At 46.0% G+C, this 15,032-nt stretch overlaps 1 protein-coding gene across 1 annotated transcript in view; it reads right to left on the bottom strand.

Annotated features, from left to right (window-relative positions):
- Nucleotides 1-8,174: 8,174 nt before the first annotated feature.
- Nucleotides 8,175-15,032, bottom strand: part of LOC120935226 (zinc finger protein 585A-like) — a gene marked incomplete at its 3' end in the record, with an annotated part of 241,861 nt that continues 235,003 nt past the window's right edge. Inside the window, exon 6 of the mRNA XM_040347392.1 lies at nt 8,175-9,174. Within this exon, the coding sequence (XP_040203326.1) occupies nt 8,175-9,174 (1,000 nt within the window). The remainder of the gene's footprint in view (nt 9,175-15,032) is intronic.

Below are 15,032 nucleotides of genomic sequence, written 5' to 3'. Positions count from 1 at the left end.
ACCGGAATGAGAGCAATAATTCTATCACCAGACCTCCTCCGTAACACTAAACTGATGACCTATAGGGGGCTTTTAAAGCATCACCTATAGAAAATATAGAGTACTGAAGCCTGTCACCATTTCACAGGCGCACACACATTTAAAGGGACACTAAACATGTTTGAATAACAAACATGTTATACTTACCTCCACTGTGCAGTTCGTTTTGCACAGAGTGACCCGGATCCGTGTCTTCTGGGGTCCCTCGGCGGCTGTCTCGGCTCCTCCTCGCAAAAGCTTTCCACGTTCATGCGAGCTCCCTCGCATGGTGGAAAGCTTTTGCACGCGCGCTCCCGTGATACATCGGCGGCCATAGCCACCGACTGTATCACTCAGCCCCACCCCCCCGCGCAGTACTGTCTGTACCACTGGGGGGTGTCTGCACTGAGGGGGGTTGCTGTCTGTACTACTGGGGGGTGTCTGCACTGAGGGGGGTTACTGTCTGTACTACTGGGGGGGTGTCTGCACTGAGGGGGGGTTGCTGTCTGTACTACTGGGGGGTGTCTGCACTGGGGGAGGGGGGTTACTGTCTGTACTGGGGGGTGTCTGTACTGAGGGGGGGTGTACTACTGGGGTCTGCACTGAAGGAGGTCTATACTGATGGAGGAGGTCTATACTGAGGGGGTACTATAGTTGGTGGGGTGGTGACACAATTTTTTTTGCATCGGGTGACACCAACCCTAGTGACACCACTGCAGTGGGGTAGATGTGGATATCACAGTGGGGGCGATGTGGATTTTACAGTGGGGGGGGGGGGTGGATATTACAGTGGGGGGGGATGTGGATATTACAGTGTGGGAGAAATGTGGATATTAGTGGGGATATGTGGATACTACAGTGGGGGGGGGAGTGGATATTACAGTGGGGTGGAGGAGATGTGGATATTACAGGGGGGGGGGAGATGTGGATATTACAGTGGGGGCGGGGGGATATGGATATTACAGTGGGGGGAGATGTGAATTACAGCGCAAGAGATTTTTTTTTGCTGATCCGAAAAATTATCCGATCCGTGACTCTGATCCGAGGAACGATCCGAACTGTGAGTTTTTTGATCCGTTGCACCCCTAATATTCAGCATTGATTATCAGTACAGGCCCATCACCGATGACCACCAGTGCCCCTCAGGGATGACAATCAGTGCTACATATTAGTGTCACCTCATCAGTGCCAATCAGTGAAGGAGATAACTTACTTATTAACAACATTTTATAACAGAAACAAAGACAAAATAGGATTTTTTATAACAGCTTACCTGTAAAATCCTTTTCTTGGAGTACACAGAGTCTTAGTCATTACTAAGTGGGTTATATTTTCCACCTTCAGGTGCTGGACACTGGTGTAATCAATTAGAACAGGAAGTTCCCTCCCTATATAACCCCTCCCATACTGGGAGCACCTCAGTTTTTGTCAAAAAGCAATAAGTGTCCCAATATCCCCCAAACAAGAGGGGCGGGAGCTCTGTGTCCCGTGATGTACTCCAAGAAAAGGATTTTACAGGTAAGCTGTTATAAAAAATCCTATTTTCTTTATTGTACATCACGGGACACAGAGTCTAGTCATTACTAAGGGGGATGTCCTAAAGCAATGCTTACTGAGGGGAGGGAGACACCAACAACGCAGACCGCCATCAGACATGAGGACCTATAATGCTGCCTGCAGCATACTGCGCCAAAAAGGCTGCATCTTCCTGCTGTCTTATGTTCACCTGATAGGGATTAGTGAACGTAAGCACAAACGACCAAGTTACGGCCTGGCAAATCTGAGTCATGAAGGCTTGGTAATGCACCCCGCATGAAGTGCTTACTATCCTGGTAGGGTGCACCCCAAAAGAAATAGGGGGAGCCCTCTCCTTAAACCACAAGCCTGAATAATAACCTGATGAATCAACATTGACAACAGTTGATTTAGACGCTGCTTGCCTTTTCCTGGGGCCTCCTGGTAGCGCAACATCAGTTTTCCATATCCGAGCAGCCGTTTCAGATAGGTCTTGACCTCTCTTACTCTAACGAGAGAGCGTGTAGCCATTTTAATAGCTGATCCTAACACTGCCTGCCCACATCTAGGGTCTTCTGGCAGCAAAACAAAACGTTAGATTTCTAACTGCTCTCATCTTCATTGAGAGAAAGCAATAACCTTTCCTTTCGCGGACCAAGGTCTTGAAAAAAAAGAAAAAGAAGGTAAGAATATCTTGATTCAAATGAACACTAGCTCCTTCTAGTAAATAAGGTTGGGTGAGGATTTAACATCACCCTTCTTGTAAAAATAATTAAGTAAGGCTCTATACAAAGAAAGTTGCCAATACTCTCTTGCGGAGGAAACCACAACCAAGAACACCACTTTCCTCTTTAGAAGGATGAAGGGAATTATGGTGCATCAGCCCAAGGTGCCGACCCTGTAAGCTGACAAAACTAGATCCAATCCTCTGAGCACAAGGGCGACCGAAACTGGCGGACTTATACCCGTCACCCCTTGTATAACTTCCCGGATCAAGAGTGTGACACAAGCGACCCTTGAAAATATAGACAAGGCTGAGATCGGATCCTTGATAGAACTTAAGGCTAGCTCCATCTCCTTTCCAATGTAGAAAGGTAAGAATTTTACCTATGACCTACTACCAAGGATGCCACCCCTTGGTTTCACATCAGGAACATGGGCCTTCCAGATCCTAGGACATCTGGTCCTGGAGGACAGCTCTCCTGTATGAATCAAGGTAATTGCCGCTGATTCTGATCGCCCCGATCCTCAAGAATGCGGGCTATAACAGCCAGACCATTAATACCCATGTATGCAAGACAGGATGTAACCCTGCGAAGCAGGCCTGGACAAGCCGTAAGGGGCCCTGGTTCCTCTACGATCACCTCTGCTGTCCCTGCACAGTAAGGTCATATGGGCTATGCCGGAGCAATTAGGTCAGCTTCCTTTCTTCTGATGTAGCATGGAAGCCACGAAAGTTGAGGCCCTGGAGGGAGAAAACACATAAACCAGCGACGACTGGTCCCCCAGGATCACTAACACATCTGTTCCGCATGGGGGTGGATCCTTTGTCCTTGACACAAAGTTGTTCAATTGCTTGTTGAACCTGGACGTCAACACCCCTTATGTACAGGGTACCGTTTTTGTGACATTTGGTCAGAAAAAAGTCGGGGTGTAGAGGTTAATCCCCCGGACATAATTGTAGACGGCTCTAGCGAATCGCCTGCCAATCTAGTATTCCATGAAATGACGATTGTCAGTAGGCAAGGCACAAGCTCCTCCCTGGTAAACAAAGCAAACCACTAGAGAGGCATTGTCAGATTGTATTCAGACAGAGCAACCCTGTTACTTGAACGTTCAGGCCCTTAAGCCAGATGCTCCATCCGTAGCTCTAGAAGGCTGACAGATAAGGCTCCCTTGGAGCTTGATCACCTTCCCTGAGCCGTGGTCTTTTCCAGGCCTGGATTCTATCCCCAGAGGCCAGCCCTCTGGGTATGAAGGATCTTCCCTTCTGCCAATGATTCAGTTAAGAACCATCAACTGAAATTCCAGCATATCCCTGGGACCAGACTCCTAGGATAATGCTAGGTTAGGATCCACTCGTTCCAGGCCGACCGAACAATGTTTATATCAGCTTTGAATAAAACTGAGCATAGGGAACTATCTCTGAATGAAGCCAGCATATTCCCACTAGACTGGGATCCTAACCCAGGAGTTCCAGATATTTAACCATGCTGGACTCCCCTAGGCCCAGCCATGCTACTGACTGATCTGTCAGCAGGAGTTTGCTTCGGTATGCCATTACTGCTATACCCTGGGCCTTTAGACCTGCTAGAGGCGGGCCCTAGCAGCCTCGTAAATAAACACACCTGCAAATAGCTCCCCATATGTGCATGTGGCAAGCTTTTAAAGGCCATATGCCTCTATGGAAGCGTGTGTTCATGGAAGCGTGTGATCATGGAAACATGAAATCATACAAATATGTTTTCGGCAAAAACATAAAAAAGGGGCGTGCTGTATACATGCATACATATAGCATGTGAGCTATGAACAAACATCTTGCAAACAAGTATGCGCTCTGAATGTGTTATGCAGCTTTGTGCAACACGTACCCCTGCAGACACGTATTCCAATGTAAGGCCAAGGAATCCTGTATAATTAAGGAAACCTAATTATCATGCCTCATAACGCAAAATCTAGGCAAACATGCATTCTTATGCGATTCAGCAATTTTCATGCGATCCAACATCTATGCATTAAGCACTCCCGTGCGGACAAGTACCCTTGTGTGACCAAGGATTCTTGTATGATCGAGCACCCCTGTGCGATCCAGCATTTTTATGCAATTAAGCATTTTAATGCGATTTTTAGCATTTCTGCGGCTATCTGTGTGACCAACATGCCTGAGTAATCCAGGACTCGGGTGATCAGATAACCATGTGTGATCCCGCATCTTTATGCACTCCAGCATCTTTATGCGATTTCAGGCATTCCTGTGGAAACAAGCCTCTCTGTGTGACCAAATATCCTTGGGTAATCAAGGACTCGGGTTATCAAGTAACCATGTGTGATCCCGCATCCTTATGCACTTAAGCATTTTTATGTGATTTTAGGCATTCCTGTGGAAAACAAGCCTCTCTGTGTGACTAAATATCCTTGGATAATCGAGGACTCGGGTTATCAGGTAACCATGTGTGATCCCGAATCTTTATGCACTTTAATCATCTTTATGCGATTCTAGGTACTTTGCTGTGATTAAACACCCTTATGTGACCATGTAAAATCATACAAACAAAAAAACATGTATATTTATGTGATCAACAATAAAACATGCTCTGTTACCTGTTTTTACCCCACATGCATTTTGAACATTCCAAACTCATGTATTTCATGCAAAAATGCGGACTGGTAAAGAGGCAGTTATGCTCTGCAGATGTGCGTCTCTGCAAACCTGCAACGTTAGCCATGTGCACAGCAGCAACTGTGCATCCCCCAGTTGTGCATTCGGTTAGCCTGAAGCCAACACCAGGATGAGGACCTTATGGAGACAGAGGCTCTGGCCATCTGAGGGAAGTTATATGCAGCTTGAATCTGTGAAAAGACTGCAGCTGCAACCAGAGCTTGTGGGGCTTCTGATAGCTTTCTCCTCATTAGGCTGACACCTGTTACCTGTTCTCTGACAGTGAACCTTCATCCTCAGGTTTTTCAATCACCTAGTTTGAGGATTTAGAGCAGGGAAAGGGGCACACCCTGTTTTCTGCTTGTGAGGATGCTGTGAATATAGCAGTTAACCTCGTATGGACCCATAAACGCAATGCAACGAAACATATGCAGAGTGACTGCAATGTTGGGGGAGGCTGCAACGCCTGACAGGGCTGATCACTCATTATGTGAGCTGTCTTAAGTCTCTACAGGAGAGGATAGTATCATGCAAGCATGATAAAGGGCCACCAGATTCAGGTGGTGATACCCCTTCCTACTCCTGAACCCTCTTTTACGGGGAGACAAAAAAGTCCTAAGCCAAAAGCAGAGGAACTTAACCCTGGTGCATCAACAGCTGAACTTAGTCTAGCAAATAATGCCTGCTAACACAGCTAGATGCTGAGTAGGTGTCTTAGATGAATCTGTATCCAACCCCCACAAGGTTCTTACGTGCCCCAAGCCACGCGCGTAGGGGAATGGTGGAGGCAGGGGGAGAGGGAGATCCCCCAAGGAGCGCCGTGGACCCGGACTACGAGGGACCCCCCCATCGTGGCAGAGCATGAAGCGGAGGAAGTAAGCCGCACCATAGATCAGCCAACCTTGAGCTTCCGTTCCTGGAAAGCATAGTAAGCGAAACACCAGGCATGTCTTTTTACTGCCTTTAGTGGTGGAAAACAGATAAGACATGCAGCTACTCATGATAATCCTGTGCATAGGACTTAGGGGTACCAGCCTCCTGAAGGGGAGATCTATGGGTACTACAGCCATCCTGTCTCAACAGACATAGTGGTTTCTTTGCCCAGGCACACATGCATTATAGGCAAGACCCAATAGCCCCTTCAGCAGAGGACTAGAACTAACTAGGGGAGGTATATGGGTGCCAGAGCCATCCTGTCTCAGAAGACATTGTATCTTTATGCCGGCGTAGCGCATCCCATTTGCACTACGCCGACATAAGATAGTGAGGCAATTACTGTATTCACAAAGAACTTGCCGCCTAAGTTACGTCGGCATAGCGCAAATGGCCCGGCATAACCCCGCCTAATTAAAATTAGGCAGGTAGGGGGTGTGCTCCATGTAAATTACTCGTGACCCCATGTAAATGAGGGCCGTTGGTACGGCGCATGCTCAGAATCACTTCGCAAAGACTCCTTGCTTTCGACGTGACAGTAACCTACGCCCAGCCCCATTAACGTACGCTTACGCAAACAACGAAAATACGATGGCTGTTCCGTTGTCTATACCTTGCATGGGCTGCGCCATCTTTTTGGTGGTTTATCTTTACGTCGGAAAAACGCCTTACGTAAACAGCGTATCGGGCGCAAGTACGTTCGTGAATCGGCGTATCTAGGTCGTTTGCATATTCTAGGCGTAAATCAACATACACGCCCCTAGCGGGCAGCGTAAATATGCAGCTAAGATACGACGGCGTAGAAGACTTACGCCGGTCGTATCTTAGCAACAGAGAAGCGTATCTCAGATTGAGAATACGCTTAAAGATACGATGGCGCTAATTCGGACTTACGACGGCGTATCTACTGATACGCCGTCGTAAGTCTTATTGAATCCGGCTAATAATCCCCAATGGAGAACCTACTGTCGGACCAAGTCCCGTAGGTACCTCCGCTTACTTTTCCATGCTGTAGGGTATTGCAAAGCAAGAGGCCCAGCCTTCACCCCTCACCGTGGGTATTGTCTCAGACCTTCAGGGACCGGGGTCCATGGTCAGGAACACCACTCCCCTGGACCTAAAAAGCACCCTGGCAGCAGAAAACATTTGGTTCCTTTGTAAGGCACAAAGTACTGGAACCCAGGGTCCAGCCCTCCGAAGAGAGGCATTATAGGCAAAACCTCGTTCTTCGTACCGAGGCCCGGGTACCATCCACGTTGGCTATAAAGCACCTTGGACGGATCCGGATTCTATGGAGGCTTTTTAAATCCAGCATTGATCCCTCCAGTGGAGCTCCTCAGAGCACATGTTTACTCATGACCAACACCTTAGACACTGGTGAAAAAACGGAGGTGCTCCCAGTATGGGAGGGGTTATATAGGGAGGTAACTCCCTGTTCTAATTGATTACACCAGTGTCCAACACCTGAAGGTGGAATATAACCCACTTAGTAATGACTAGACTGTGTTGTACGATAAAGAAAAGATATTTTTTCTGTTTTTTTATTTATTTATAGCAGACAAAATAAAAACCACAGCGGTGATCAAATACCACCAAAAGAAAGCTTTATTTTTGGGGAAAAAAATAAAAATTTCTTATGGGTACAGTGTTACATGACTGCGCAATTGTCACTCAAATTGTGACAGCGCTGAAAGATGAAAATTGGACTGGGCAGGAAGGGGGTGAAAGTGTCCGGTATTGAAGTGGTTAAACATGTGGGGAAACAAAAACTGCAAAAATGTCTCTGGCAGTGAAAGGGATTAAAAGAAATGTTTACCTTCGGGGAGATATTATATGTTCCTGCAGAGGCTCAGTGATCCGAGTCCTCTGTGTGACAGCAGTGCGATGAGAAGTTCCCAGTATTGACTGTCACTTTATGAAAAGAGCGCGGCCGTGCCATTCATTCACAGAGTTCTGTACTTTTCCGATGTCGGCTTGTAGTTTTCAATAAACTCCCACACTGCAATGAGCTCTCTGGTAGATGAGGGACAAGGAGATTGGGACCCCGATTTTAGTCCCTTGGACAAGTAGTTTTTTCAAAAAATGTCCACACCCCTGGAAATGTTTCTTACATGATGAAGATCAGCCATGGAGTATATCTGAGGTGTATAACAGGGTGTGCTTCTTCCCCACATGAGAGCTGTGATGTCCAGCAACATTCATATACAAGACATTTCCCGCACTCAAAGCCCAAATACACCTCGAGGGTTGTGTGGGATCCCTGATGTACAGGAAGACAGGACTTCAGTGAGGAACAATTCCCTCACTCAGGACAGGAAAGGGGCTTCTCCCCCATGTGAGATCTCTGATGCCTGGAAAGACTGGACTTCACTGAAAAACATTTCCCACACTCAGGACAGGAATATGGCTTCTCCCCTGTGTGAGCTCTCTGATGTTTGAAAAGACTGAACTTATCTGAAAAACATTTCCCACACTCAGGACAGGAATACGGCTTCTCCCCCATGTGAGATCTCCGATGTTTGGAAAGACTGGACCTATCTGAAAAACATTTCCCACACTCAGAACAGGAATACGGTTTCTCCCCCGTGTAAGATCTCTGATGTGTGTAAAGATGGGACTTCTGTGAAAAACATTTCCTGCACTCAGGACAGGAATACGGCTTCTCCCCCGTGTGAGATCTCTGATGTTTGGAAAGATTGGACTTCTGTGAAAAACATTTCCCGCACTCAGGACAGGAATACGGTTTCTCCCCTGTGTGAGATCTCTGATGTGTGTAAAGATGGGATACCTGTGAAAAACATTTCCCGCACTCAGGACAGGAATACGGCTTCTCCCCGGTGTGAGATCTCTGATGTGTGTAAAGACTGGGTATCTGTGAAAAACATTTCCCACACTCAGGACAAGAATACGGCTTCTCCCCCTTGTGAGATCTCTGATGTGTGGAAAGATTGAACTTCCGTAAAAAACATTTCCCGCACTCAGGACAGGAATACGGCTTCTTCCCTGTGTGGGATCTCTGATGTGTGTAAAGATTGGACTTCTGTGAAAAACATTTCCCGCACTCAGGACAGGAAAACGGCTTCTTTCCTGTGTGAGATCTCTGATGTGTGTAAAGACTGGACTTCACTGAAAAACATTTCCCACAGTCAGGACAGGAATATGGTTTCTCCCCCGTGTGAGATCTCTGATGTGTGTAAAGATTGGACGTCACTGAAAAACATTTCCCGCACTCAGCACAGGAATACGGCTTCGTCCCCGTGTGAGATCTTTTATGCCTATTAAGATTGTATTTAGAATGGAAACACTTCCCGCACTCAGTACAGGAAAAACTCTTATCTGTTGGAGGGACGGCACCATCCAGCACAGTCTGAGGTTTCTCAGGATAAGAGGAATACGATAGTCCGGCACCATCCCACACAGTCTGTGGTTCCTCAGGATAAGAGGAATACGATGGTCCATCTACACTGTGTGGTGCCGGATGGACATTTGAGGTAGTCGGGTTTTCTCCTGGACTATACTGTGTGATGTCCTCATCTTCTACTTTACAGTCTGGAGACAAAGTGAGACAATCCTCTGAGGTTTTCCTCATCTCCCGTCCATCTACTAAAATAGGAAAAAAAAGATTATTACTAGACATGAGCAGATTGGTTCCCCTAAACCAGGACTCCGCCCACATCAGGCAGCTTTGTCTCTGAGAATCTTACAATTCCCCTCTCAAATTAACTAGTAAATGGCTCCTCTGATCTCCTACCAGATCATTTCTTTATTCATGGACCTTAGTTAAAGAGTGAGGAAACAACGAGAACTGTCTTTTATAGGAGTGACAGTGAATAGGGGATTATAGGACGAGTGCCCCCACCCCCTCTATCACTCATTGCCATCTTCCTAACACAAGAAGTCCTGCACTTCCTTATTTAGTCCATGATTTAGTCATGAATAACAGCAGGGCTGAGCCCCACCAGAGGTTAGTGAGTGAGGATGGGGGAGAACAACCAAGATGAAGACTGGACTGATCCTGAAGACCACCAACATTGGGTTATTGACTCCTCCCTCATTATCACTTTCTGTTTAAGGTTCCAAAGTTTGAGGATGTTATCACATTATTATCACCATGTAAAAGTCTGTGCTTCAATCAAATCATCAGATATAAAATGTCCAGCTGGTAGGAAATGGGTGAAGTAGAGATAAGGCCTATGTAATGTACAACAGAGTATATAGTGCAGGGGTCAGGAGTATGTAATGTACAATATAAATTATACAGTGGAACGGTCAGGACTGATAATATTGGTATTCAGTGGAAGATAAAATGTTTACATGAGACAAGTTGCAGAGATCCCACACCGATGCCTCCCATCTCCTGAGACTGCACTCAGTGACTTGGGTCTGAGACTATACAGACATATCCCTCCACCCAGGACAGACAGCAGACAACAGAGAAAGCAACCCTGGGAGGAGAATTGTTGTGTCAGAGATCCTGCTAGACCCAGGCATGGGGAAGGAGGTTTTAAATCACATACCCCAGGTGCCTAGGTCTAGTAACGTCTATGGTGAAAATGAACATTTTGCTGCCAGTTGAACCCCAGAATCTCCATAAATCCAGTCTAGACATAAATTGTGTCTGCAGCACAGAGAAGGAAGATTATCTGAAAGAAATACAGGAATACAGGATGGGGAACACAGCTCAGGAAAGTGACCAGGGGATTACAGGCTGATATCACCCAGTCCCCACCCTACTCTGCACCAATCAGTGAGCAGTATGGGAGGAGGAATGGATTTAGTGTTAATGACCCACCTGTGCTGATCTCTGTAAGAGTGCCGTCCTCTAGAATTAGCCTCAATATTCCATCCTCCTCCATAGACTGCTGATCATCCCTCACATAAGTTTCTTCTTCTTTTTTCACCTCAGCTTTAGGATCTCTCAGGTCTCCACTCTGAATATAGAATAAAAATGATATCAATGGTAACAATGCAGATAATGTACAGATCCTAATGATACTATCAGTGATTGTTCCTCATCTACCCGATGATGGTGGGGGATGGTGTGACCTTCCTGTGTGGAATCCCGGGAATACAGAGGACGGGGACATCTCTCTGGTGGGTTTCTGTAGCTGGATGACTCCACCATGGTGTCCTGGTACAGATCTTTGTGTTCTTTTAGAGACTCTGACTCCTCAATCACCCCGTCCCCATCATCCTCCTCTTGTATCTCTTCTTTAATCTCAACTTTAGACTCTCTCAGGTTCCCACTCTGAATAGAGAATAAAAATGACATCAATGGTAACAATGCAGATAATGTACAGATCCTAATGATACTATCAGTGATTGTTCCTCATCTACCTGATGATGGTGGGGGATGGTGTGACCTTCCTGTGTGGAATCCCGGGAATACAGAGGAGGGGGACATCTCTCTGGGGGGTTCCTGGTATTAGGTGGCTCCATCATATCCTTGTGTCCTTCTGATAATTCCTCCATCACTCCATACTCCTCATCCTCCTCTTCTTTAACAAGGAAAGTTATACAAATATAAAGATACATAAATCAGATGCAGGAGCAATTGTATTCAGCTGGAAAATCATTTTTAAATCCAATCTGGACATCTCTGGGTTCACAATCTCATCCCCCCAAATTCCCGTCCCTTTCAGACTCATCATAGTGTCTCTGTAGGGGCGCTGATCATTCCTGTGTAAAATCTTACAGAAATCTTCCCTAATCCCGACCTTTAATTATCATTTCATTCCCCCCACATACAATGTCTGGAACTGACATATATAACTCCACTCGTGGTACAAACCATAAATTCCCTCATTGTAATATACAGGATTATTCTACATGTAGCACTACCCCCGAAGGAGCTGCTGGTTTGTTTTGGGTGTCATGTTACCTCGTGGCTCCTCTGCCGTCTAGAGGTGTATGGTGAAATTAGAAGTAACAGAATGTCCATGACAGGTGTCTTTTTCTGTGCTCTTTATTACCCAGCCGGGTAAAAACGATAAAACTTGTGGTGAAAAGTAGAGATTTAGCAGAAGGAGAAATAGCAGATTCAGGCGTAGCAATAAGGAAACAGTCCTGCTTCCACGTGTAACGTTTCTTTTGCCACTCCAGCCTGATAGCGTATATATAGCGTACCTGGACAGACCTCTCTCACTGACCTGGCAGCCAGAGTATCACTCAGAACTTAAAGGGGTTATAAAGGAAAACATTTTTTCCCCTAAATATCTTCCTTTACCCTAGTGCAGTCCTCCTTCACTTAGCTCATCCTTTGATTTTGCTTTTAAATGTCCTTATTTCTTCTGAGAACTCCTCACTTCCTGTTCTTCTGTCTGTAACTCCACACCGTAATGCAAAGCTTTCTCCCTGGTATGGAGAAAGCCTCTTGAGGGGGCGAGCAGGAGTCTCAGGATGCCCACTAACACACAGCTCCTTTCTCTATCTGCAAAGTAGAGAGTGTCCTGACTTGCCTGCTCGCCCCCTCCCCCTTCAACAGGCTTTCTCCACACCAGGGAGAAAGCTTTGCATTACTGTGTGTACTTAGAGACAGAAGAACAGGAAGTGAGGATTTCTCAGAAGAAATAAGGACATTTAAAAGCAAAATGGAAGGATGAGGTAAGTGAAGGAGGACTGCACTAAGATAAAGGAAGCTATTTAGGGAAAGAAATGTTTGCTTTACAACCCCTTTAACCCCTTCCTTACCGGCGCATTGTAAAATGACACCGGCAGGAACCCTCCCTCGATCCGGGTGGATGTCATATGACGTCCTTTGTTCCCGGAGATCTAGGGCGCGTGCGCGCACCCGCAGCACCGCTCGGAAAAAAAAATCGCAGATTGCCGCCATTGCTAGTAAAAAACATTATAAAATAAAAATGCCATAATTCTATCACCTATTTTGTAGACGCTATAACTTTTGCGCAAACCAATCAATATATGATTATTGCCATTTTTTTTTACAAAAAATATGTAAATGAATACGTATCGACCTAAACTGAGGAAAAAAAATGATTTTTTTTAAAAAAAACTGTGATATTTATTAAATAAAAAATATTGTGTTTTTTTTTTAAATTGTCGCTCGATTTTTGTTTATAGCGCAAAAAATAAAAACCGCAGAGATGATCAAATACCACCAAACGAAAACTCTATTTGTGGGGGGAAAAAAAATATAAAGATTTAGTTTGGTTACAGTGTTGCATGACCACGCAATTGTCATTTAAAGTGCAACAACGCTGAAAACTAAAAATTGGTCTGGGCAGGAAGGGGGTGAAAATGCCCTGTATGGAAGGGGTTAAGGGAAAATTCTCTGCCACAGACCCTCCTTAGAATTGAGATAGCGGAGATAATCCTCCTCAATAGACTTTACACCTGGATCTCCTTCAGGTAGTTTGCAGTTAGGTTACCGACTGATAGGTGACCGACGTCCAGCCTTTCAGTACCCGGTTACCTTGATCCCCGGTGGATGGTCGAGACCCTGTTGGATTGCCAGCCTCTCTTGGCTCTCCTCAAGCCGGACACCCCACCGAACAGCTTCCTCTCAAAGGAACAAGGCTTGGGATCTACTCAAGATTGGAAACCCAGTCGATCACTGGGGCCCGGCCACAGCTCAAACGTTCCGGACCAACGTGGTCCCAGAACCAGGAACACCGCGTGGCACCCCGTGGTCACCCTAAAGGTGGGTGCCACGCTGGAAGAAGACCCAGATTAATGGCGTCTGTCTCATGAATACCTTCCCCCAGCATGCACAGCGAGGAAAACTCCCCCTGATTGGCCACTGGGGAAAAGCACCCAAACCTCGACTCCACTGCTGCCACCTGTCATCCTGGGGTAAGCTCAGCACCCCAGAAATGACAGAATGAGCCCACAGCACAGCCAAGCTGAAACAGAGACCCAAATTTGAACAAATCAGCCTGGTCAGAGCTAACTAACTCTGTGACCCCCTCTAAATTTAAACTAGCACCGGTTCTTAGAAGTAACCAGGCGCTACACACATTTCCACACTATATATGTGTGTATCATCACCTGCTGGAGATAAAAGACGTCACAGTGACTATGGAGGAAGAGGACGGACATGACGGGGTTACTGGGTGTAAATAGAAAATAATATCTTATTACCTCCTCTGCTGCCACTTCCAGCAACGTCTCCTCACTATTTCCTCTCGACTCACCTCTCACCCGGAACTTCCTGTCTGTAACTAAACATCACTTCCTGTCTCTATGATATAAGTGAGATCACCATCTTGTGGAGCTCAGAGGAACTGCAACCCAGAGAAACGTCTCGTAGTGTGAACACGACCTTGTGCTGTGTGTGTATATACTGTATATCCTTATAGATGGGTCATCTCCACTCCCACCAAGGGGGATAGAAATATATTACTGCTCGGGGGAGGGGGGGGGACATTTTGGCCCCTTTGATTTTGCAGTAAAATTGATGTGAGATTTAGTCATGTAGAACATCTGTTATATGGATACAAAGAACCCCAGCCGAGAGTAAAGGGTGGAAATGGCTCCTGATCCCCAGATTTGGGCAATTATGTCCCCAATATAAATAGAAAAAAACCTGCGCTATGTGTAACAACTCAAATACCTCCAGAAATAACTTCTACCGGACTGCTGCTGTAACAAAGGTAAGTCTTCCCTTTATCACCTAGAAGAGCATTATGTGTCACAGCGCTGTCCTATTGTGTGTGCCGCCCATCAATTATCACACATACACTAAAATATGTGGAGACATTCATATATAAAGTGCTAGGGGCCCCAATAATATTCTCTGCAGATCTACTGCTTCCACTTTACACCTACTTCATTCATCTTATGGTGTTTATTGATAAATGAAGTAAACTGGTCCATGTGCAAATTCATACTCAACATACATAGGTAGATTCAGAAAGAGTTAGGCCGGCTTATCAGTAGATAAGCCGGCCTAACTCAGAATCTACGCCGACCTATGTTTAAGCGTATGCTCAAACAGAGATACACTTAAACATATCTAAGATAGGCCGGCTTGCGCCGTCTTATCTTAGATTGCAATTTTTTCGGATGGCCGCTAGGTGGCGCTTCCATTGCGGCCAGCGTAGAATATGTAAATGAGTTTCTACGTCGATTCACGAACGTACGCCCGGCCGCCGCAGTCGCTTTATGCCTTTTCCGTAAGGCCTTAGGCGGCCTTAAGTTATTCCACCTATGAGGTGGAATAACAATG

This window comes from Rana temporaria, chromosome 4 (genome assembly GCF_905171775.1).
Source record: "Rana temporaria chromosome 4, aRanTem1.1, whole genome shotgun sequence".
In the NCBI taxonomy this organism is placed as follows: domain Eukaryota; kingdom Metazoa; phylum Chordata; class Amphibia; order Anura; family Ranidae; genus Rana; species Rana temporaria.
This window is presented reverse-complemented; position numbering and strand designations above follow the sequence as displayed.